The sequence below is a fragment of the Monodelphis domestica genome, chromosome 2 (assembly GCF_027887165.1).
Source record: "Monodelphis domestica isolate mMonDom1 chromosome 2, mMonDom1.pri, whole genome shotgun sequence".
NCBI lineage: Eukaryota > Metazoa > Chordata > Mammalia > Didelphimorphia > Didelphidae > Monodelphis > Monodelphis domestica.
Genome location: NC_077228.1, coordinates 185,933,947 through 185,958,788, shown reverse-complemented (window position 1 = coordinate 185,958,788; position 24,842 = coordinate 185,933,947). Strand labels below are relative to the sequence as shown.

General features: G+C 37.3%; 1 protein-coding gene across 5 annotated transcripts in view; it reads left to right on the top strand.

The window, feature by feature from the left end:
* The window catches only part of TOM1L1 (target of myb1 like 1 membrane trafficking protein), a 59,274-nt gene that overhangs the window by 29,919 nt on the left and 4,513 nt on the right, over positions 1-24,842 (top strand). For all 5 annotated transcript variants that reach the window (XM_016430343.2, XM_016430344.2, XM_056816566.1 and 2 more), the window contains 6 exons: positions 3,081-3,197; positions 14,025-14,158; positions 15,850-15,910; positions 16,625-16,748; positions 18,963-19,059; positions 24,152-24,185. In XM_016430343.2, the coding sequence (XP_016285829.1) occupies positions 3,081-3,197; positions 14,025-14,158; positions 15,850-15,910; positions 16,625-16,748; positions 18,963-19,059; positions 24,152-24,185 (567 nt within the window). The remainder of the gene's footprint in view (positions 1-3,080; positions 3,198-14,024; positions 14,159-15,849; positions 15,911-16,624; positions 16,749-18,962; positions 19,060-24,151; positions 24,186-24,842) is intronic.

Genomic DNA, 24,842 nt, shown 5'->3' with positions numbered 1-24,842 from the left:
GATATTTAGATTTTAAGATGTCCATGAAACATAGATATAGTTAAAGAGATAGTTGGGGATGTAAGACTAGAAGGCAAAAGAAAGGTTAGAGGAAGATAAATAGATTTGAGAATTATCTAGGTAGAAATGACGATTGAATCCAAAGGGACTGATGAAATCACTAGCAAAGGAGAATAGAAGAGGGTCTAAGGCATAGTCCTGGGGGACACCCATCATTATTGGTAGAGACCAGGATAAATATCCAGGAAAGTAGATTGAACAGAAGTGGGCAGACAAATAGGAAAACCAGATGAGAATAGTGTCATAAAAACTTAGAAAGGAGAGAATTGAGGTGAAGAAGGATTGTTGATAATGTCAGAGGCAGCAGAGAGGACAAGAAGGATGAAATCTGAGAAAAGGCCTTTAGATTTAGCAAATTAAAAATCACTGGTAGCTTTAGAGAGGACAATTAAAGTCACGTGGTGAGGTTGGAGGCCAGATTGCAAAGAGTTAAGAAGAGAATGTGAAGAAGGGAAGAAAAGGCACCTGTAAATAGATTCTTTCCCAAAGACTTTAGCTATAAAAGGAAAGTGAGATCGGTCCTGAGGAGAGATCAAGTGAGGATTTTTTGAGGATGGAGTAGTCATGGATATGTTTGTAAGTAATAGGGAACAAGCCAATAGAACAAGAAGAGATGGAAAATTGGTGAAAGACTAGGGATGATAGGAGAAAGTTGGAAAAAGACACGTAGAATGAGATCACTTTCCATGGAGGGTTTTGCTTTGTCAAAGGGAAGAACCAACTCAGCAGGTGAGAGAGAGATGAAGGAAAAGATAATGGGGGAAGGCATCTGAGTGATTTGAGATGAGGAGCCAGGAGGGAAGAAGGAGCTCTCAGTGAATGACCTCATTTTTTTTTCAGTGAAATATAAGGTGAAGCTCTCAGCTGAGATGGTGATGGGAAGGAGGCTCATGGAAGATTTGAGGAGGGATAAAGAAGTTTGGAAAAACTCCAATGGTTGAGTGGGACAGTGAATCAATTAGAGAAGTTTAAAAAAGATTGCCTTGCTATATAGTGAGGGCCTTGTTGAGATTATGGAACATATTTATAGTGGATCTAGTTAGTATAGTTTTGTGATATTTTACTAGCTGAGTGAAACTGCATGAGAATAAAAGTGAAGGTGATAGATGGTAGATATAATTCAATATAGGGCTTGGCAGATCAAGATCAGCAATAGGATAAGAAAGAAATAGAGCAGAAACGAACTGGCTCACTAAGAGGACAGCATGGGGGAGGGATGAAAGTGTAGTCAGTTCAGAGTGATGACCTGGGAAAGACCTGAAGGAATAGAGAAGGATCAGAGATCACTGTGAAGAAGAACTGGGCTAGGAGTAACAAGGCAGAAGAAAAGATGAAATAACAAAAGATTATGATCAGATAAAAGGATTTCACAAAAGAGTTCACAACCCTGGAAGTGGGACATTTGTGGGTGACAGCAAGATTGAGGGTAATTTATCTCTGTCTAGAGGAAGTGTCATCAAGCAGTCATGGAAAATAAGTCAATTGAGGAACTGTTTGTTTGAGGACTGGAATAGAGGAGAAAAATGTGATATGCCAGGGAAAGAATTTTTTAAGAAAAGAAAGTTTCCTGGATAGCCATAGGTCACAGCTACCAGAATCTTGACTGTGTGACAAAGAGGATTGAATGAACTTCAAGAGAAAAAGAGGTTGTTAAGTGGTAATGGTTGAAGGAATGTAAAGTGGCTATGGGCAGCAAGGGAAACAGCACTTAGTAAGCACTTGCCATATGGCAGGAATTGAATTGCACATTAAAGGATCAAAATAAAGTTATCAAAATAATACCTTCCCCCAAGGAGCTTACGTTGCAATAAAGGAAGACGAATGCATAGGGATAACATTGGAAAGGCAGAGGGAAAGTATATTCATAGCAACATGATAGTTACAAACAAAAAGTGGAATGGTGGGCTCAGGACCAGGGAAAGATGGGGCAAAAGCTCACAGCCAAAGGTCACAGGGTGACCTGTGGGTTGTTGCAGAGATGACTAGATACAGCACAATAAATTAGATGTATGTAGGTCTGCAATAGGTCTTTGAATGTATTCCTTGTGGATAGAGGGCCCGACTATATGGCATGTATGTAGTATATGTGTGTGTATATAGGGTGTTCCAAAAGCCTTGGTTTTAAAACTGCATTAAGATTTGAGAGGGAGAGGGATATTGAGAGAGACAGAGACAGAGAGAGAGAGAGAGAGAGAGAGAGAGAGAGAGAGAGAGAGAGAGAGAGAGAGAGAGAGAGAGAGAGAGAGAGAGAATGTGTTTATAGGTGTTAAGTGACTTCTGGAAAAACTTTGGCCATCTGTTTGCTTTCTAAATTTTATTCATCTTTTGTATTTTTTTAAGCTTTACTTTTTATCTTAGTAAGGACTCAAGAAAAAGAGCAAGGGGTAGGCAGATAGAGGTTAAATGACTTGCCTTGGGTCACACAGCTTGGAATCTATCTTCATTTCTTTTTCTTTTTTTAACCCTTATCATCTGTCTTAGAATCAATACTATGTATTGGTTCCAAGGCATAAAAGTGGTAAGGGCTAGTAATGGTAGTTAAGTGACTTGCCCAGGATCACATAACTAGAAAGTAGCAGAGGTGATATTTGAACTCAGGACCACCTGTCTTTAAGCCTAGCTTTCAATCCACTGAGCCACCTAGCTTTCCCCTTTACCTTCATTTCTAAACATATCCCATTCCTCTTCCCACCCCAGAAAACTCTTCTGTGGAGCAAAAAATAAAAAAGGAAAGAGAAGGAAAAAGAAGTTCTGAATCTTATGAGTATAGGCCTTCCATACCCAAAGCCCCTCCATCTCAGCAAAGAAGGAGGAGCATTTTCTCCTATTTTCTGGGGTGAGCTTGACTTTTGCAACTGTCTAACATTCTAGTTTTTTTTACAATTTTTTTCTTTTTTCATCATTTCATATGTCTGTCTGAAGTGGTACCAAAGAATTCTCAGCAGAGCACACATCTCTCAAAGGCAGAAAATGCATTTATTCTTTAGGCATCACCCTGACCAATTTATTTCTCTGAACAGATTGGAAAATTGCACAGTGAAGTAGATATGGTGAAAATGAATGTGAAAGTAATGTCTGCCATATTGGTGGAGAATACACCTGGATCAGAAAATCAGGAAGACATGGAACTCTTACAGGTATGGTGTGATGTTGGAAATGATTTTTTTTATTGCATTTTGAGCTCTAAAATTCTTCCCTAAAATCAGAGTCCTGGAAGTGGGATAGACCTTGCAGACCTCCAATATGGGCTCTTTCTCTACATTTCAGTCATAGCTGGTAAGAGAGAATGGATCAGTTGTGATAAAGGCTGCAGAGAGGTCAAGAAAGATAAGGATTGAGAAGAAGCCCTAAGATTTGTTAAAGCAGAGCCCATTACAGAGCAGAACGTTATGGGTGTTCATTGAAATGTCTCCCAATTCTACAAAAGTCCCTTGTTCTATGGCAGTTTGTAAATTTCAGAGCTTCGCCTCTCGCCTATACATAATGGAATTCTTTCTCTTTTCTGAATGTGATACAGTGCTTTTAATTGGTATTGGGTGTCATTCTGTATGCTGTATAATATCTGGTATAAATCAGCCTTGTTCCTGAATTTCACATTCTTTTTGACTGTTTAGCTATCAAAACACCTTGTCGATGCCCTGTCCTGTGGAATGTAGACTGGTACCAATTTAGGCTCTCCAATGGCATTGTTTCTGATTGTGGTTCCACATCACATATGAGTTCTCTATATTTGGCAGCTAATGGAGTTACGGACCATATGTTTAATGTCTATTTTTAAAAATATAAAGGTTTTATTGTAATGTCAACTTAATAACTGCATGTGTTAAAATCTCTTGAATCCTGTGTTTCATTGAATTCTTATGATGGTAATGTTGATAAGCACCCTTCAACATCCAATGAGACAATGATCCTCATTTGCCCTATAACGAACTGGAAATTGCATCTTTTAATTGACACCAGTTGTCAGCACTGATATTAGTGATTTCATATTGTTTCATACGCCTGATTGCAGATTTAGATAGAAATTAAGTTTGTAAAAGCCGTGGGGATTTTTTTGTTTTGTTTTGTTTTGTCTTTTCTTTTCTGTAAAACAACTTGATTTGTTGATAGTGATGTGTATAAGACTCAAGGCATGTGACCCTTGGGGAATCAGGTCTACTGCTGTCATTGTTGGGAATCCTGAATATATCAAACTTATTTTTACAAAGGTATATATACATTCCTTTATTTATTCAATGATCACCAGATTGATGTTATGTAGTGAAATATTTGTAGGCTGATTTCAGAACTGAAATAAGATATTGTGAAAATTAAAGCTTAATAAATGTTTACCGTAAAAAAAAAAAAGCAGAGCCCATTGGTTAATTGGGAAGGGACTACTTGAGTTGGAGGACTGAGGTCTGAAGTCAGATTACAAAGGGCTGAGAAGTGAGAGTGAGGAGAAGAAGTGGGGACAGTGAGAGGAGGCAGCTTTTTTTATAGGAGTTTGGCAGAGGGTGATTGTTTGGGAGGGACAAGAGGAGGTAATACATCAAGTGAGGTCTTCTTTAAGGATAGTAGAGGCTTGTGCATTTCTATAATCATCAGGGAAGGAATCAGTAGAGAGGAATTGAAGATTGCGAGAGGGTCAGCTTGGTAGGACTGAATAGAGAGCCAATCTTAGAGATGGGAGATCCTGGATTCAAATCTAGCTTCAGATACTTCCTGTGCAAGTCACTTAACCCCCATTGCCTAGCCTTTACTGCTCTTCTTTCTTGGAACTGATTCTTAGAATTAATTCTATGACTGAATGTAATGGTTTAAAAAAAACAAAGACTGCATATTTGGTGAAGAGAAAGGTCATTTCTTCATTGTTGTTATTCAGTCACATCTGCCTGTTCATGACCCCTTATGGAGTTTTTTTGGCAAAAGTACTGCAGTGATTGGCTGTCTCCTTCTCCAGCTCATTTTACAGTTGACTGAATTAAAGCAGGAAATAATTGGAGCTGATGCCAAGAGATGTTGATAAGCAGAGAGTGGGAAATAGGGGATTTATGGCAAATGAACTCTGTTTTCCCAGTAGAGTTAGAGGTAAAATTCTCAGGGAAGAGGTGAAATGAGAGCCTTGAGAAAAGAGATTTTAAAAATGGTTGCTTCGAGATGGGCAAAAGAGAATCAGAAAGGAATAAAAAGGTTCCTTTTATTCATCTAGGATACAAGTAAGATTGATGACAAGTTTATGGTAGATTCAGTCAGAAAAACTGATTTTTCTCCAGTTCTGTTTGGCAGCACATGGATGGGAACACATGAGGCTGATGGTGGAAATCATTCGAGGTTGGGATTTGGTATAACTTGTGTGGTGACTACACAAGGGAGCTAAGAACTCAAATAGAGGACAACATACTATATTATAGTACTATAATGTCAGGAGAGTGACAGAAAGAAAGTGAGGCCAGAGCAGGAGTGATGGACTGGCAGAGAACAGAGGAACAGAGAGATCTGCAGTCCCTGGGCAAGTATGAGCCTGTTTGCCTCAGTTTCCTCATCTGAAAAATGAACCAAATAAGGAAATGGTCAAATACTCCAGTATCTTTGCCGAGAAAACCCCAAATGGGATGGGGGGGGGGGGAGAAAATGATCTTTGTCTCCAATGAAAAATGCTCAGAAATGACCAAATAAAATAATTTATTAAAAAAAAAAAAGAAAACCCCAAATGGTGTCAAGAGGAGTCAGAAATGACTGCATAAAAACCAAATAGGTAAAGAATGGGTTTGGGAGGAGTGGGGTATAGGGAGAGACAGAATGATAGTAAGTTTTGATCAGTGAAAGGAATTTCAGAATTTTTAATCATGGAAATAGAGTATTTGCAGGTGATGTAGGATCCAAGCTGTGGCCATTCTTGTGTGTGGCTGAGGTTGAGTATAAGACAAGATCAGATATGTTGAAATTCCCTGGTATAAGGGTAGGAGTTGGGATGGAGGGGAAGAATGTGAGCCAGCTATAGAACTTGAAAACGGATATAGAATGATTTGGAGAATAGTAGATAAATCTTACTAGGATCTAGAGTAGGTGATATAGTTAGATTGAATGAACTTCAAAGGAGTAGAGGGAGGTTCATTGTGCAGATCAAATGAGATATTTGTAAACTTTGAGATAATAAATAAAGAGACGTCGTTTGTTATTTTCTCTGCTATTATCGCTGAGAGACCATGTGGCATAAGTCTTAGAGTGAAGAAAATCTTAGTTCAAGTCCCTTTTTAAAAAAATTCTTACTTTTTGTCTTAATAACAACTCTTAAGACAGGAGGGTAAAGGTTAGGCAAATAAGGTTTAGGACTTGCTCAGGGTTACACAACTAGGAAGTGTCTGGGATCAGATTTGAACCCAGGTTCTCCTGATTCCAGTCCTGGTGCTCTATTCACTGCCCCTCAAGTCCTACTTTTGACACATGCTAACTGTGTGACCATGAACAAGTCACTTAGACCAAGTGCTCTAGCCACTCTAGGCATTGGTATCAAAGAATTATATAAACAGATCTATGTTATCTATTTAGAAAACCACAAGTTAACATTATTTTTGTTATTGTATTTTTATTTATTTAAAAAATCATTTCCCAATTTACATTTTAAACGTTCAGATTGAAAATTTGGCTCTAGACAATTCTCTAAATTTATAAGGTGCAAAGAAGGTGGCTACTTGCATTGATGAAGATGGTTTCTTTATCCCAAAGGTTCCCTTCACCAGTTAAAGCATAGATTCAGTTCCTATCCCCATTATTATTACTATTAAGATTGTACTGATAACCCTTTTCTGGGATGCTTCAGCTTGTCAAATATAGTCAAAAGACAAAATAAATATATTAAAAATCATAGCTAATTCAGGGTTGAAGAGAATTGTGAAGCCCTGTCTCCATCAACTCCAGTGCCATTTATTTTCTGTCTTCCTCATGGTACAGCATAGCTTAAAATCCTTGACTTGATGTCAAGACCTAGGTGAATCTTATCTCATTCAGTCTTAGTTGCTGTGTGACTAGGGGCAAGTTACTCATTCCTTTTTGAGCCTCAAGAAATTCATTAAGGCTTATCTAGTGAAATACTGATTGGTTATGGTTATGGAGTTTCCACACTATGAAGAAATTGTTGAGATATTGATGATTTGTTGTCTAATTTATTAGTTAACTTTTCAAGAATCTAACTTTGGAGTCTCAGGCTATGGTTTCAAATCCTGACCCTGCTACTTTGACCTGTTTAACCTTGAAAAGATTACTTTGTTTTAGTGTTAGTCTTGTTTTTGTTCTTTTATTCCAAACCCTTACTTTCCTTTCTAGTAACAACTCTTAAGACTGAAAGGCAAAGGCCAGGCAAATGGGGTTAAGGGACTTGCCCAGGGTCACCCAATGGGGAATTGTCTGAAGCCAGATTTGAACCTAGGACCTCCCATCTCTAGGCCTGGCTCTCAAATCTTCCAAACCACCTAACTTCCCTCACTTGTAAGTTTCTTGAGATCAGTAACTGAGTCCTATGTTTTTTTGTATTCATCATATCGTCTAGCCTTGCTCTTTGCATATAGCAGGAAATCAGTTGGTTTTGGTTGTATAAAGAATGAAGAGAGAGAACAGGGACTTGGGAAGTTCCAGATAAAAAAAGATTTTGAAAGTAAGGCTTCAAGATTATTTTGGGGAAAAGAATACTGACAAGGGAACTGAAATGCAAAGAATGTTAATATATAATCTGCTGAAGGTCTGAACAAGAAAAAAAAAGGAGCAACATGAAAAAGAGGTGATCAGGAATTACCTTCTGATTGGGAAGGTTGTCAAAGTTACATATGGGTCATAATAGTCACAGCTCACATTTTTCATAGCGACTTATGATTTACAAAGGACTTTCCTTGGCACAAGAATTATGATGTTCATTTTTCAGATGAGGAAACTGAAGTTCAGAGAATTTAGATGACCTGTCCACAATCACATGGGTAGGAGCCAGGATTCTAGATCTTTTGACTCTTACGTCTAGTATTCTTGACAACTAAGCACAGAAGGGTGGCCTAGAGATTCTCTCCAGATTTCTTTCAGCTCCAATATTATATTCTTCCAAATTATGGTGTAGGAATTTAGTAGGATAGAGAGGATAAGAGACATATTTTCCCAGGCTCTTTGTATGATCAGATTAATATGCAATAGGATATCAGATGATAATTCTTTTCTTCTTCAATTTTTTCAACTTTCCTTCCCAGGCTCTTTGTATGATCAGATTAACATGCAATAGGATATCAGATGATAATTCTTTTCTTCTTCAATTTTTTCAACTTTCCTTCCTATTCAAACTTTTCCAGGGATCGAGGCTGGCACCTTTTTTCTTTTGCTTCTGAATTGTGACCATGGTAGGGCAATGATTAAAATTAGTTCCTTCTCCTAAGCTTTAGTGACTTCTGAAGGAATGAGGACCTTCTGATCATCAGAATATAATCCTTTTAATGAGCTAGTTATCTCTTTCAGTAAAAACTTTTCAGCTGGTTGTTAAATTCACTGTAACCTAAAAAGCCATTTTTGTTTCAACACAGAACAAAATGAGGGTCTTTCAGGGGCACACTGATTGACGTATGCACAAGCAGCTGTTAGCCTGGGTCTTTGAGAGCTTGGATCATTCTTGCCTCCTTCCCTTTGAACTACCAAGACTGACAGAGTGCCAAACCTCAGGAAACTTTTGACCTGCCTTTTTTGCCCACATTACTTGATCTAGTCTAGGTTTCTAGTGGTTTGGCCCTCCTTTGAGACAGACATCAATTGTGGAGATCAAAATGACCTGATTTTTGAAGGCATTTTTGAAATTCTCATCCCAAGTCTTGCTGAGTGTTATACAGGATGTTTCATATTCTACATTTGGGTTGTCTTTTGGAGGGACAGAGAAAGTGAGCAATATATGGTCAGAAGTCATTGATGGTGGTTCCAAATTCATTTCAAATTCTTGTCTACTTTTTGTCCTAGACTTCTTACAGTAATTGTATCTCCTTGATCTTGACACTACTGAGCAAGGCTGTCAGCAAACCAGTTAGGATTGATTTCTGGGGTTTTCTCTGAGCAGGAACAAAGAGAAAAGTTCCTTTACACTGAAGGCTTTCTTTTGGATTGCTTCATCTCACCCTTGATGTAAAAAAAAAAATTGACTACAGAGAATCAGAAACAGACTTAGTGCTGAAATTCAGAAATTTTATTGAACCAATTAGGAAGTCTTTTTGACAAAAGCTGAAATCATGGGACCCTAAATTTTTCGTGGAAAGGAACCTTAGAGATCATCTAGTCTAATTTCTTCCTTTTTTCAGATGAAGAGACTGAGGTTTAGAAAATAAAGTGATTTCCTTGAGATCACAGAAATAGCAAGTAGCAGAGCTGGGATTTGAACCTGGGATTTCAGAATCAGAGCAACCATTTTCCCCACCACAACTTTATATGCAAATTTTCCCAAGGTTTTCTGCATTCTGCTGCTCTTTTGTTTCTTGCAATTCAATAATACAATAAATATGCTGTTTGTAAGATATTTTCAAATTGATGGATTCCCATTTTGTTTCCAGCTCCTTGAAAATATGAAAGTTTTACTATGAATAAATTTGTATACTTGGGACTTTTTTCTCTGACTTTTACATTCTTGGGGTAGATCTAGTACTGGTATCCTAGGTTAACAGGTCCATACAGTTTAGCCACTTTGAGGGGATATAATTGTTTTCCTTAATAATTAGACCACTTCACAACCCAACCATCAATGATTCAGTCTTAATCAGCCTTCTCTCAGATTGATTAACTGATGTCTTAATATTTATGAAAAAGCTTTACAATTTTATCTAATTGAAATTTTCAAACTGTCCATTTGTTTTCTGTGATCATCTTCTCCCCTTTGTTGAGTTTAGAATTCTCCTCTGTTTTGCAAGGTATATCCTCTCAATTCTAGAGGGAAGGGAGGGGAGAGGAAGAGAAAGATAGGCCTATCTATCTTATCTATGTGTATTTATTCTCATTATGAATTCTAGAGCTTCTAGCCATCTTTCTTTTCCCCCTTGATCATCTGTGCTCTGTCTTTACTTCCTCCCTTCCTACATACAACTCTTTAGTAAATCAATTCTACATTATCCCTTTTTTCCTCTGCTATATCCTAATCCTAGATTCTATTATCTTCCTCCTCAACTTTTTTACATGCTGTTTGATGCATTAAAAGGGAGGTAATATAAGCAGCTGATTGGGTCCCCAACAAATCTGTTAGCTAATCTCCTCTGGTCCTTCACTGTAGTAAGGCAGTTTTTTATTGCTTTTTGATTCTCTGTTAATCAGTCCTTTCAGTGGCTGTTCTAAAACTCTTTTCTGAAGGCACACAGCTCCCTATCCTGCCACCCTTTCTGCTATGGACCTCATTTCATGATTTACTGAGAAAACAAGCCATCTGTTATAAGTATCCACTCCATCCCATCTCCATTCACAGCTTGCCTCCACATTCATCCTCTTTCTAATCTCTAACCTCTCCTTATCTACTGGTTCCTTCCCTGCTGCCTACAAACATTTTCAAGGCTCCAAGGCTTTAAAACATCCTCAGTAGACTCTGTCATCTACTCAAGTTATCAACTATATTTCCCCCAAAATTGTCTACATTGATATTTTTAAGGTCTTCTATAAAATATCACTTATTCTTTTTGGTATCATGAATTTTGGAGAGTTGGAAGTCATTGAACCCATTTTTTATTAAATGAATAGAAGGTAGGATAATGTTTCTTATTTAAGTTATGTATATGTGTGTGTACATATGTATATATATATATTCTTCATTTTTTTTATCATTATTTCCTTCTTTCTTCTTTAGCGTCTATTAGAATATATTGCTATGATGAGCTTTTAAATGTTTTATCTTAAATATGGCACTCCACAAGAGAAATAGTTGAAGTTGAGCATTTAACCTACACCTTTATAATTTAAATAGAAAGAAAGTTCCAGCAAAAATGCTAAATTATATTATAATTTATATTGAAATATAGATTGTATGACAGATATTATAGTACATGTGTTATGTATACATTGATGTAAACATTAAATGCCAGTTTTAAGGGGGAAAAAGTTGTCCACACTCATTACTTCTACTTTCTGTCCTCTTCTAAATCATTTGCAATGTGGTTTCTATACTCATCATTCAATAGAAACAGTTCTCTCCAATTTTATATGTGATTTCTTAAGTTAAAAAAAAAATCTGTTGGCCTCCTTGACCTCTCCTTAGCCATCAACTCATAAGCCTTTTTTTTTTTAAACCCTTGCCTTCCATCTTGGAATTAATACTGTGTACTGGTTCCAAGGCAGAAGAGTGGTAAGGGCTAGGCAATGGAGATCAAGTGACTTGCCCAGGATCACACAGCTAGGAAGTGGCTGAGGTCAGATTTGAACCTAGGACCTCCCAATCTCTAAGTCTGGCTCTCAATCCACTAAGCTACCCAGCTGCCTCCAACTCATGAGTCTTTATTAAGCCCTGATCATTTTCTAGATACTATGCTAAACACCAAGCATACAAATGCAAAGAATCAAACCATCCCTGCTCACAGGAAGTTGTAATAATTAAAATCCCCTGGAGACTATCTTATAAAATTAATTTTTTTAAACAGCAAAAAGCAGACGAAAGAAAGAGAGAAGATCATGAACTCTGTGAGCAGGCTGAGTCAGCTCTGAGCCAGAGATCACATCCTTCTGGGTCCCTGGCTCCAGGAAAAAGGGGTGACTTTCTGTCCTCTCTATCACTTTACCCTCTTCACAATGTCCTTTTCCCAAGCCTCTCTGATTAGAGGACTCAGACCTCAAGACAAGTCTTTTGAATGCCAGGAATAATGGTGCAGCCTTTAGAATGGCTGCACAGTGCATGTGTACTTTTCCCCAAGTGGGGAGGTGTTTCCCAGCATAGTGGCTAGCTGACTGACTTCATTACCTAAGAGAATCCTTGTTAAGAACTTCTCTCCAGTCTGCTTGTCTTTACCAAAGAGAAAAGATGTAGACAAAAGGAGGGAGGACTCCACCCATAGCCTCAGCCTGGGGGGAGAGGGGGGAGAGGAGAGGGGGGAGCTACAGTTAAAGTTTTAGCCTTAAAATCAAACTTTTTTTAGCTCTAAAATCAAAAGGTTGTTTTGGGGGCCAGAAGGCACAAATCAATATAGAGTTTACATATTCTCCCTTCTGATTCTTTGATAGATATATTAGTCTCCCCAGTGAATCATTCCATCTATACATTTCAGTATTGTCTCAACAAGATATTGAAGGGCTCTAAGGGATTATGCATTTCATGGAAGGTGTTTCTTAACATATTTTAAGTGATTGATAAGGAGCCATTGGGGACCATCCCACTTCTTGGCACCAGAGTTGTACAATCACTGTATAATATTGGCACATAAAAGACTGAAGGGGATGGGTGACCTCATGGTTCAGTTTACTAAATCATGGGCTCACTCAAAGATACTGTAGTATCTCATTTCTGGGGACATTTTCTATTGCTCTCATCTTCTTAGATTGTCTGGAATCATGATGGTTCTTAGAACATTTTCTCTCCTGCAGATCTGCTTTCCCAGTCTCGGTCACTTGGCAACATCTTTTCCTAAAACTGATTAAAAAGTAGATAAAGAAGTAATCTATGAACGTTTGATAACTTCACAAAGCTTACATTCTAATGGAGAAACAAATCTTAGAAATACTTAAGCATAGTAGAAAGAAATGGTTACTAGTTACTCAGCACTGTTGACTACTGTCTTCTAGAACCCCTCTTCGATAAGCAAGATGTAATGAGTAAGAATTCTGAGAGATTGGGTTCTGAGTAAGAAAAATCAACGGATTTATTAGGCTGGCAATAACCATTAAATAAATTGGTCCATGATCTCTCATTGATCAAAGACAGTAAATTCAGAGCTTTGAGTTCTGAAAGTTCATTATTTAGCCTTTCCCTAGACAGCCCAAGACATTTCATTGGTAAATACCTAATGAGGAGGTGAGCTAATATTTACCTGTTCCTCCCTGATCCTTTTATCATGATGGGGGACAAGTCACATGCCTAATCACAAGATTCCAATATCCTTGTTGATCTAGGTGGAGAAATCTAATTAGGTCTGGTTAAGATTAACTTCCATGGTTTATCTTAATGGATGAATCAAGGATATAGCCATTCGATCCCCAGGACATACTTGGTTGGAGACAGATTTGTTTATCAGAAAAGATGAATCTTAGATTCTCAATCTTAATTGTGCCAATTTTAGAGGATGCCATGGGGCAAGGAATATGATGGTATTTCATTGATTGTCAGGACAAAGGAATGAGGGGAAAGGCTTGAAAAACACAATGTAACAGCAGTATTGGAAATCCAAATGGTATAGTATTAAGAACAAATCTTCTCGAGGGATATTTTTGGTCATAGTTTCCCCAGGTCCAAAGGCTTTTGATTTACCAGGCTGACCCTTGTTTTTCTGCTCATGAAGCTTTTGTTGTCTCTATGATAAAATCAGGCTGATATATAAAACACTTTACAAACTAGTTCTATTCTTCATTTCCAGACATATTTCAGATTATTTACTCTCCCATGTACCATATTCCAAGTAAATGAGCCATCTCTTTGTTCCCTGATATCAGCATTCAATATTTTATATAGTTCCTCCTTTATTCTTAAAATACAGCTCTTAATTACCTTTGCCTCTTAAGCAACTCTGACAAGCTTCAAGACTCATCTCAGAAAACCTTTTGTTATTGCCCTGGTGGTAGGAATTTCTCCTTTTCCCAAATTGCCATACTTTTATTCATCTGTCTTCCCTAGTAGAATATCAGCTTTCTAAGGACAGGACATTTTTCATTTTTGTCTTTGTAGCAACCAGTGCCAAGCACAATGCCTTATATAGAGTTGGGTTAGTTAGCTTGACTTGTATCAAGTTGTCCTGCATAAATTTATTCTTTTTAGGGCACTCCTGATTTAGATTTTCTCTTTTTCTGGACAGAAATTGTATAAGACTGGTCGGGACATGCAAGAAAGGATCATGGACCTGCTGGCCGTAGTAGAGAATGAGGATGTGACAATGGAGCTTATTCAAGTAAATGAGGATTTGAATCATGCTCTCCTTGGATATGAGAGGTGTGTATAAGTTGGGTTGTCTTTCTCCACTCAGCTTTACCTCAGTCATTCAAGCCCACTGGGTCAAGGGTTCTGTGCTTAATTCCAAGGAAAGTGCATGGAAGAAAATGGGTATCCCTGGGAAGCTCCCAGCTTAATGGAGTAAGGCATCCTCCTTACCTTGTAGGACCTCCGTGGCTGGCTGAAGATACACAACATCCACATCAAAAAGTCAAGGATGTTATAGACAGCAGTTTTGCATTTATACATCAGTCAGTGGATAGGCATTCATGAAGTCCCTGCTACATGCCACATATCATGCTAGACATCAGAGATACAGAAACACACTAAAAAAAAATCCCAAATCTCAACAAACTTAAGTGCTATCAAGGGACTGTGCGTGTGTAGCAATTCATTTTGACTTAACTTTTAATATTAGAGGTAGAGATGGACTTGGAATTTTTAAAAAATGGGTTCCAGTTCCTCCTCTAACACCTAAGTGGCTATGTGACCTTGGGCAAGTCACAGAACTTCTAAGTTCTTTTCTAAGTTCTCTAGGCAACTTTCTAAAACCATAAATTGCAGAGGCACTAACCTGTATTAGTGGAGAGAGTTCTGTTTATTAATGAAGTCATAAGCCCAGTCCTAATTTTTTTTTTCTCTTTTAAATGGAACTGGGACAACTAGAACAACACCAGCATTTTGCATAAGAGCCTTAGTTCCATTGTGACTCTTGGGCATAACAGACAACCAGAATGCTAAAAATCTAGTAAGCACTTAATACCCAGTGTCTGAAGTGAATAGCCATTGGTAGAAGCTTCCCCAGAAGGAGTTCCATGTATCCAAGAAATTACAAGTCTAGAACAATAACAAAAAAATTCATTTCCATCATTTATTGAGAACTAGAAAGCCAATATAGAATAGGGCCAGCTGTGGAATCAAGAAGACTTGCATTTAACTCTTGCTTACTATTTCTAGACAAGTCCCAATTGTGTCAGGCAACTCTCTAAGGTCATAAGATAAAGATGTCCAACTTCCCTAAAGGAAGATTCTACGTGGGGAGTTCCTTTTAGAGATGAAATCACAAGTGTAGAACCATGTGCCACTTCCTGGCCCTCCTCAAAATTTTTATTCTAACATTTATTGAGATCTTCTCTTATAGAGCAATAATGCTCTCATGTTGAAATGGAGACCACTAATATGTACATAAAGAATACTACAGAGGGGCAGTGAGGTAGCTTAGTGCACAGAGAGCCTGACCTGGAGTCAAGAGGACCTGGGTTCAAATTTTGCCCTAGACACTTCCTAGCTGTGTGGTCCTGGGAAAGTAGTCACTTAACCCCAAACATCTAGCCCTTTCCACTCTTCTGCCTTGGAACCAATCCTTAGTATTAATTCTGTCATTCCTTAGTATTGCTTCTCTGACAGAAGGTAAGGGTTAAAAAAAAAAAAGATGCCTGCAGACCATGTTTTTAAATGTGATATCATCTATGTCTTCATTGTACTTTTGTTTATTTTGTTAAATATTTCCCAATTATATTTTAATCTGGGTCGTGCCACACTTAGGAGTATTATGGACTTCATATGTTTTATACTTCTACCATAGAGGGAACATAAACATAATACTTTATTTACAGCTCCTTAGTTTAGGTTAACAATACATAAATTCTATTTTTTTAAAAATAAGAATGTATATATTTTTTTAAAATCAGGTTTTCTCGAAATCAACAACGATATCAGGAGCAAAATCAGAGCCTACGGGAAGCCCAGAAGGTAAGTATTTTAACATCCTATACACAAATGACTTTTTAACATTTCCAGAATACAGTGTCAACGTGGAAATTTAGAGATCCCCAGTTTATTTAGTTGGGAAGTAGAAACCCCAGGTTTTGACCTTGTCCCAGGAGAGTTTTCCCCCTGAGGGGAGTCCCACTTCACCAGACAAATAGACAATCCCCTTTAGGTGGGAGATAAACCCAATCTGAAGTCGAGAGACTCTTTGTCTCCAGAAGCCTTTCCTGGTATGTCACACCCTCCTTCCAAGGATCAAACTAGGGACCTTCAGCTTGGGAGACTGATGCCCTGCCTACTACTCCAAAGAGTCATTCAACTTCAGTTTGGATTTATTTCTCACCTGAAGCAGATTGTCTATTTGTCTGGTGAAGTGGGACCTTCCCTCAGGGGGAAAACTCTCCTGTGACAAGGTCAAAACCTGGGGTTTCTATCTCCCAACTAAATAAACTGGGGGTCTCTAGATTTCCACGTTGACAACAGTATAATGTTATTTAAGTGCAGTGGAAAGTATTTAGAGGGTCAGAGGGCTTGGGTTCAGATCTCAGCATTGCTTAATACTACTTAAGTGTGATTAACATAATCTCCTCAAGGGAACTCCTCAAAAAAAGGATCTTTCCCAACACTCTTAGAGGGAACATTTGATGCTTGTTGTTATTTTTAACTAAACCTGGTTGTTTGTTTGTTCGTTTGCAGAATAACTGTGAGCCTTCTGCCCCATCCTGTGATTTACTTGACTTAAGTCCAAGTCCAAGCTCTTTGACTTCTGGCTTGTTATTGGATGGAGTACATACCATGAGTTCTCAATTTTCTGACTTAAGTAAGTGAACATTCTTTTTTGTTCAGATTAGCCAAAGAAAAGATTCTGTTTGGGGTAGATAATTAAGTGTCATCTGAGAAGGAATAAAATCAAAAAATCCTTTCTGAGGAGAGCTCTCTTCCACCTTATACAAGGGTTCTTAACCTGGAGTCTGTGAATTTGAGTTTTTTGTTTGTTTTATACTTTATTACTACATTTCAATATAATTGATTTCATTTCTACTCTATTGTATTTTATGTTATGCTTAAAAAAAAAAACAACATTACGAGAAGGGGTCCGTGACACAAAAGAGATGAGGAATCCCTGATTTAACCCCTGGTTAAATCTCTGCCAGCTGGCAATGAAGCAACTTCTGGATGGAAATAATAACCTACTTCTGGGAATTTTTTTAGGAATGGGGCTGGGTTTTGTGAGTTGAATTCCTTGAAATTCTACTTGATAGCATTCATCCCTCAATGATATCTGACAACATTCACCAGGCTTTTTTCAGAGGTTATCTGATGTAATTTCTATCCCCATAGCTCTTCTTAAACAACAACTTTTAACTTTCATTCTTAAAATTTATCTAGGTTTTCTAATCATCCATTTTCCAATATTTATTCATCTTGGCCAGTATTTTATCAGCCAGTTGCTTTTTGCTGTGCTTTTTTTTTTTTTAAGTTCTGTCTTGATATTAATTTTAAGACAGAAAAATGGCAAGGGCTGGGCAAAACAGGTTAAGTGATTTGCTCACTGTGCTAACTACCTACCCTTTTCTTGCTGTTTTTAACAGTGCCTGAGCCCTTAACATATTACCCTGAATATAATGGTCACTCAATAAGTGCTGATTTGTGGGCTTTAGCTCTATTACAGTATAAGATTAGGAAATAATTGGTAGAGGGAGAGGCAAAAAAGAAAACACTAACAGTTCAAGTTGATCAGAGAACAAGGCATGATGGACTGTTAACAATTAAGGGAAGGGAAAAGAGTATTAATAACAACAGTGATATTAATGATAATAAAAGCACCTACTATGCTTTATGTACTGTGCTAAACACTACAAATATTATCTTATTTGATCTTCACGACCATCTTGGGAGTTTGATGCCATTATTATCCCCATTTTTCAGTTGAGGAAATGGAAACAAATTAAGTAACTTGGTTAGACTACCAAAACTAGGAAGAATATGAAAGTCTAATTTCCATTTAGGTCTTCCTGACTTCAGGCTCAGTGCTACCTCCACTGTGCAACCCAGGTTGACTCTATGTTGCACACAGAAAACTGCTAGACATAAAAGGCAAAAATGCCTATCTGAAATCACTGTTATTTTTCCTCTTATGCCCTAGGGTCTTTCCAGAACCAAAATACTCCATATAATGAATTGATTTGGGATTAGCATATTTGCTAAGAGTTAGCTTTTCTTGTAAAGATCATTGATCAAACTGGATTGCACTTTTGTTAAGGCAAAGTTGTTTCTTTCCATTTGTGATATGTTGCCTTCTTACTTCTATTGATCATGGGACATTAGATGGATCATGATGGAAAGAAATCTTTTTTTGTTGTGTGAAGTTTTTAGATGAAAAAAGAAATTTCTCCCATGAGGAGCTTAACTCAACTATGTCTCAAGAATGTTAATAGCTTGTCAGAGTCAGACATTTTAGAATACCATGGGTTACCAGTAAAGGTTTTGTAGCATTCTTTGCACAGAGTAGGAGATGTAAGCTCTTTATCCCTACCTGCACAGACACAGGGCATAGAGCACAACACTTGGAGTTGGAAAGATCTGGGTTCAAATATGGACTCAGACCTTTCCTAATTATATGACCATGAGAAAGTCACTTAACCTAATCTGCCTAGATAGGGTAGGAAGGAGTGAAGGTAGTCTCCAGTGGAAAGAATCCTGGTTTTGGAGTAAGTGGAACTGAGTTCAAACCCTAACTGATGATTAACTCTCTTTGTGATCTTGGGGAAGTCACTGAACTTCATCTCTGGGTCCCATTTGTAAAATGAGGGGGTTGGGGTACATTGCCTTTGCAGTCTTAGCCAGCATGTATATCTGTGGGCTTGTGATCCTAAATATAGTATTTTAAAGAGGTTTTGCACCAGGGTTAATGTCCAGATATCCATATTTAAAGTATATATTTCATTTGGTGGGAAAGTCATCCAAAATGATTGACTAAAGGATATTCTTGACTAAGCAGTAGTTGTAAAATACATCCATTTTTACCTTTAAGATGTCAAGTCTCCAACTGACAGTGATGGCAACCACTCAAACCCAGTGATTTATCAAGAGCTGGATTTGCTGGCCTCAGAGAATCCAGAAATATCCCTGTAAGTATTATATGAGAATCTTGGAACTGTCAGAAAGCATCTGGTGCTTTGGTTACGGTAGGCCAGAAACTGAGAATCTCATGTGTCCCGGATGACATCTTTCATACTGTTTCTCTGATAAGATGCTGCTGCTGTGACCCATTTATATGCCATTACTTATCTTTCTTTTGACACATGACCAAATGACTTCTCCTTTTGATTCTTTTGATTGAGATCATGAAGTTCTGTGATTCTTACTACCAAGGTGGGTGAGAACAGGAGAAAACCACTGTTAAGAAAGGTAGACTTCAGCAGGGAGCAGCTTGGGATCATGGAGAGTACTGTGTGTTTTTGGACTTTCCCACCTCATGAAATACATAAGTAATCTATTCCATAGTCTTTTTATTGAGTTCTTGGTTTAGTTCCATTTCTAAGTCCAGCCCGGCTTAAAGGCTGTCTATTCACCATAAACTGGGCAATATTCAAATCTTTTTCACTTGGCTTTACCTGCTAGGTTTACTTGGCTAATTTCTTTTGAGTGCCCTTAGATCTCATTAACAAAGTGCAGTGAACATATATATGTGGATGAACATATGAAGTTGTCTAGATGCTCCTATTCATGGATATTTGCTTTATTGAGTCCAATATACTTTGTTAACGAAATTTAAGGATACTTAAATGGAAAATTGTCCTCTGCAGATGTTCACTTTTATCTATGGTTTCGACCATCCACGGTAAGTCTTGGAATGTATCCCCCAAGGATTTGAGGTTCTACTGTACATACATATCCACACATACCTTCCTTTGATGTATTTGCCAGCAAACACCTTTGGCACATGTACATTTTTTCCTGGTTTTTGCCTCATTTAGCATTGTTCAGTAAGCCTCTTAATTATTATTATGATTAAAATTCTCTGGAGCCTGTACCTTAATTTCTAATTATTTGTTAAATAATATTATTTAATAAAAATAATAAAATGCATGCCAGAGAAAGAAAAGGCACCAGCCAATGTGGCCAATAGCTCCCTTAGCCACACCTTCTCCCCACCCCCCCAACCTCCAGGGCTGGCCCCAGCCTGATCAGTCCAAGATTCTAAGGAAAAAAGCCCTGCTTCCTCCTCCAGTTATATTCTTTGTGACTCCTAAGTCTCTTTGCTTGGAGCACTCTAACCTCACTCCAGACAAGGCGGGTCTTCTAGGACACCAGGAGTTACAAGTAGAATGGCAGCACCCTGTGTCCACTTTTCTCTGCCTTACTTGGCCTAGTTTATTTAGTAGCTTCACTATCTGAAGAGGCTTTTTTTAATAGATAAACAGAGAACTTGTCTCCACCCTCATTCAGCAAGGGAGAAAGAAGTCTGTAGTAGGGACAGTTCTTAAAAACTTATTTTAAAAGGCTTACATTCTGTCTTAGAATCAATACTATCAAAGGGCTGGGTAATGGGGGGTTAAGTGACTTGCCCCAGGGTCACACAGCTAAGAAGTGTCTGAGGTCAAATTTGAACCCAGGACCTCCTGTCCCTAGACCTGAATCAGCTTCAGTCTTAAAATTAAAATTCTTCCCATTTAATATCCAATGGTTGTCTTGGAGTGTCAAAAGGGGGTAAAGGTTAGTATTAAATTTCCACATTTCCAATACTCCCTGGTTACAGTTATCAAGAAACCTTGTATAATAATTCATTGTGTATTAATGGGAAATGCCTTTTTAGAAGCCTTTATAAGGATATATTTTACATTAGAAAGTTAAATGTTGGATTGTTTTTTGGAAATTGTCAAAATATTTTTATACTTTTTAATCAATTATATGTTTAGGAATCTCAAAATTTTAGATTTCAAGCTAGAAACAACCCTACAGGTCTGTTAGTCCAATTCCCTCATTTAATACTTAAAGAACTGAGGCCAGAGAGGTTAAGTGACTTACCAGAAGTCAAACATGTATTAGGTAGTAGGACTGAGATTTGAATTTTTCTTACTCTAACAATCATACACAAAAAACTGCTTGTTTCTTTATGCGTAAAGATTTTATGAAAATGAGAAAGCCAGCATATGGGCTAATGTTTGGTGATCTTGTCCGGATATCCTTTTTGTTTTTGAGCAGTAATAAAATTTGTGATCTTTCATTCTTTTGGAACCTTCTTGTCCTTTAGAAATCATAAAAGAGTTCCTTAGAGGCTTCAAAATTGTGTTGCCTACAGTACATATTTCTTATGTGTCTTTGGTCAGATAAAGTTCATTTTCCTGAGTGTTGTTTCTACTTTCTTATATAGCATAGTTGGTAACAAGGCATTTTGGTCCAAATATGATGGTGGCTCTGTGATCATAAATGATGAAACTAGATTACTATAGAAATACTAGATCTGTTCCATTTCACATCTATTTTTTGTCTTCCCTCCAGTTTCACCTATACATTCTTTTGAGATGTTATGGCCTAGTTGGATGTTCTGCTAAAATTTCTAGAGACTTATCTTTCCCTGCTTTCACATATTATGAGAATCTATTATTAGTTTTACTTATGCTTTATTGATGCTATTTTTTTATATAATAGTCATTTCTTGATATACCTCCTGACCCATATTAAAAATAAAAGTTAAGCAAAACCAACCAACATGTTTTGACAGCATACAAAATATTCCAAAACTGTTAAATCCTAACACCTTCATTTAAAGGGGGAGGTGCATTTCCTCCCTTGTTCTTCTACAGAGTAAAAATTGGTCATTATAATTAAAAGCATTGAACTTTGCTTTATTATGTCTTTGTATTGTCCCTTTTAATTTTTCTTTATTGCGTATGTCATTTTTCAGGTTGTGCATACTTCATTTTGCATCAGTTCATTACAAATTTTCCTTTTATTCTCTGTTCCTCCTTTTTCTTATGTCTTAACAATGCAATAATGAGCCATTCATATACCACACTTCATTTAGCCATTCCTCAATCAGTAGATATGTATGTTATTTCCAGTTGTTTGTTATCACAAATACTTCTACAAATATTTTCTTATATTTATGATTTTTCTTTCTTTGAGTTCCTTGGGGTTATACATTCAGAAATGTTTGCATCAATTACTCATGTAATGCTAGGGAAGTACTCAAGTACTCTATAGTTTTCCAAATGGACTTGTTATGGGAATCAAAGGAGTTCACATATATAAAGTAGTTTCTGTAGCTTAAATCACTGTATTAATGTTAGCTATTATTTTGCTTCTTTATGCAAGTTTTTATTATTGTTGTTGATTTTACGACACACAAATATATATTTATGGAATAGTCCCATTGGCCCTAATCATGTTTCCTGTTAGTTTCTTCTCTCACTTCTTTCTGTTATGTTTTATGAGATTTCTTTTCTAAACTGGTATTGTCTCTGGCTACTTCTATTTCTTCACTTCCTAAGATAATCAAATATTCTCTGGCAAATGCCTTTTTTGTGCCTTTGTTTGGAGAATTTTAACATCAGTTAAATTGTCCTGGGAGTTGACGATAAGCAGTTAATGTTTTTGTACATATCCATTTCCCCTTTTTCCTAATCAACACAGCTTTTTAAAAAATAGATCAGGTTGGAGCTATTTTAGCTGCACTCAGTGTCTACTCATCTTGTGCCTACATGTTGTGGAAAGAGCACTGGTCTTGGCGTTGGGAGAGACATGAGATTAAATGTTACATCTGACTCTTACTATGTAATCAAGGACATGTCACTTAATTCCTCTAAACTTATCTGGAAATTGGTTGTGGTGGTGGTATCTGTATAATTTTACAAAGAGGGTTGTTATGGGAATCAAAGGAATTCATGTATATAAAGTAATTTGTGTAGTTTTAAATTGCTGCATTAATGTTAGCTATTTATCATTTCTTTTTATGTATGAAGGTTTTATTTTTGTCATTGATTCTGGTACACATGAACATATAATTATAGAATTGTTCTGCTGACCCCAATCATGTTTCCTTTCTGTTAGTTTCATTTTTTTTAAAGGATGTTTGGTGTTCAGTACCTTCCTATTTTCTTCTTGAAGAATATGTTCATGATATTGATATAAGGCCTTCTGAATAATCTACAAGCCTTTGAAGACCTTTTATTTTTTAATTCTGAAACATCTTTTGCCATCCTTTGTGCCTCCCTTTGCATTGTCAGCAAAAATTAAAATTAATTTCTATGCTCAACATGCTCTGCAACAGATGTTAATATATAAGTTTTAGTTCTGGTTTTGGTTGATTTCCTCCATGAGCAATGAAATCAGTAGTGAGGTGACCAAGTGTCCCAGGAAATTATTTTTCTCATTGCCATTGAGAGAGCTATACTATTTGTTGGCTTTAGTTATCCCTACCAGAGTCATTGGGCATTGTAGGGAAAGTTGAAATGTACTTTTGTTCTTAGTAAAGACAATAAGGGGCGAGTGCTGACTTTGGAGTCAAGAGATCTGAAATGGAATTTCTTGCTCTAAAACAAATTGCATGACATTGGGCAAGTTGCTTCACCATTCTTTATGTCTCTCCATCTCTCAGATCTGGAGAAGGATGTTTATGTCACCTATAGCCACTAGTAGGGGGTTAGAAAGTTCCTCTTATACCTGACAAATCTATGCAAATGTAAGCTGTTCTGGCATTCACAGACTACTCTGCTAGAAGAGATTCTGTCACTGTTGCCAGAAGGCAAAGCTTTGCCAGTGTTTTCTCAGAATTGGCAGAGTTCTTCAGCATTTATAAGCAAATGGGTAGTGGAATGATGCACATGGGGAACACTAATACATTCATACTGTCAATATGGTAGACTGCTTCTTTGGATAATTGGGAAGATGGTCTTACTTTCTTCATCACTTTTATTAAAGCATTAATATTAATGTATTCAGCTTGTTGAATTGAATGATAATCTTGTATAACTTGGCATCTCTTATGAACTAGTCAATATTATCTTTGTATTATGTATAGTTGTCAACCTTCCCTAGCAAGATTATAAACTTACCTGAGATTAGTATATTTTTAGCATATTTTTGTGTTCCATAGACTATAGGACAAAGGTCTTGTAGATTGATTAATAAAGGGTTTATTTATTTTTTTTTGAAGGTGTAGCTATTGGGGTGAGGATTGACAGAAAAAGTCATACACTGTTTTTTTCACCACCTTAGGTTTCCACAAAGGACAGATCATCTGTATGGCAATGTAAGTATTTCATAGTCTTTGCACTAAGTATCTAGTAAATATTTCATTCATTCATTCATTCATTCATTCATTCATTCATTCATTCATTCATTCATTCATATTCCAGAAGGCCCAAGTATTCAATAATGCCTCTTGTGTCAAAATGAAAAATGAAACACCCATATACATACATATGTATATATACACACAGGTATTATTTGGGGGGATGTTACAAGGGAATCACTTTAAAAGACTGATATATATTAATTTAAGGTCGCCAAGGAATTCAGCTATGTAATTCCTAAATGAAAACTCAAGTTTGCAGTCAGTCTTTTATGGAGTTTAATTACAATAGGAGGAAGAAAGGAATTAGAGATAGAGAGAGAGAAAAAGGGAGAGAAAGGAATAGGGCTTAAATACCCCTTCTGTTTAGGCTGGGCCAAAAGGCCCAAGCCCTTAGATAGCTGGGGCAAAGAAAGGAGATCAGTCCCTATTACTCACGTGACCAAAATGGAGAAACAGTCTCAGAGGCCCCCCACCTTCAGCTTCCTTCAGAGCAAGCTTCTCAGAGTACACTGCCACCACTCCGATCAACTCCTCAACCCCCCCCCCCCCCCCCCCGAGTCTCCAGACCCCCCCTGATCTTTAAGGAAACCATCCAAGTTGCCTCCCCTCAGT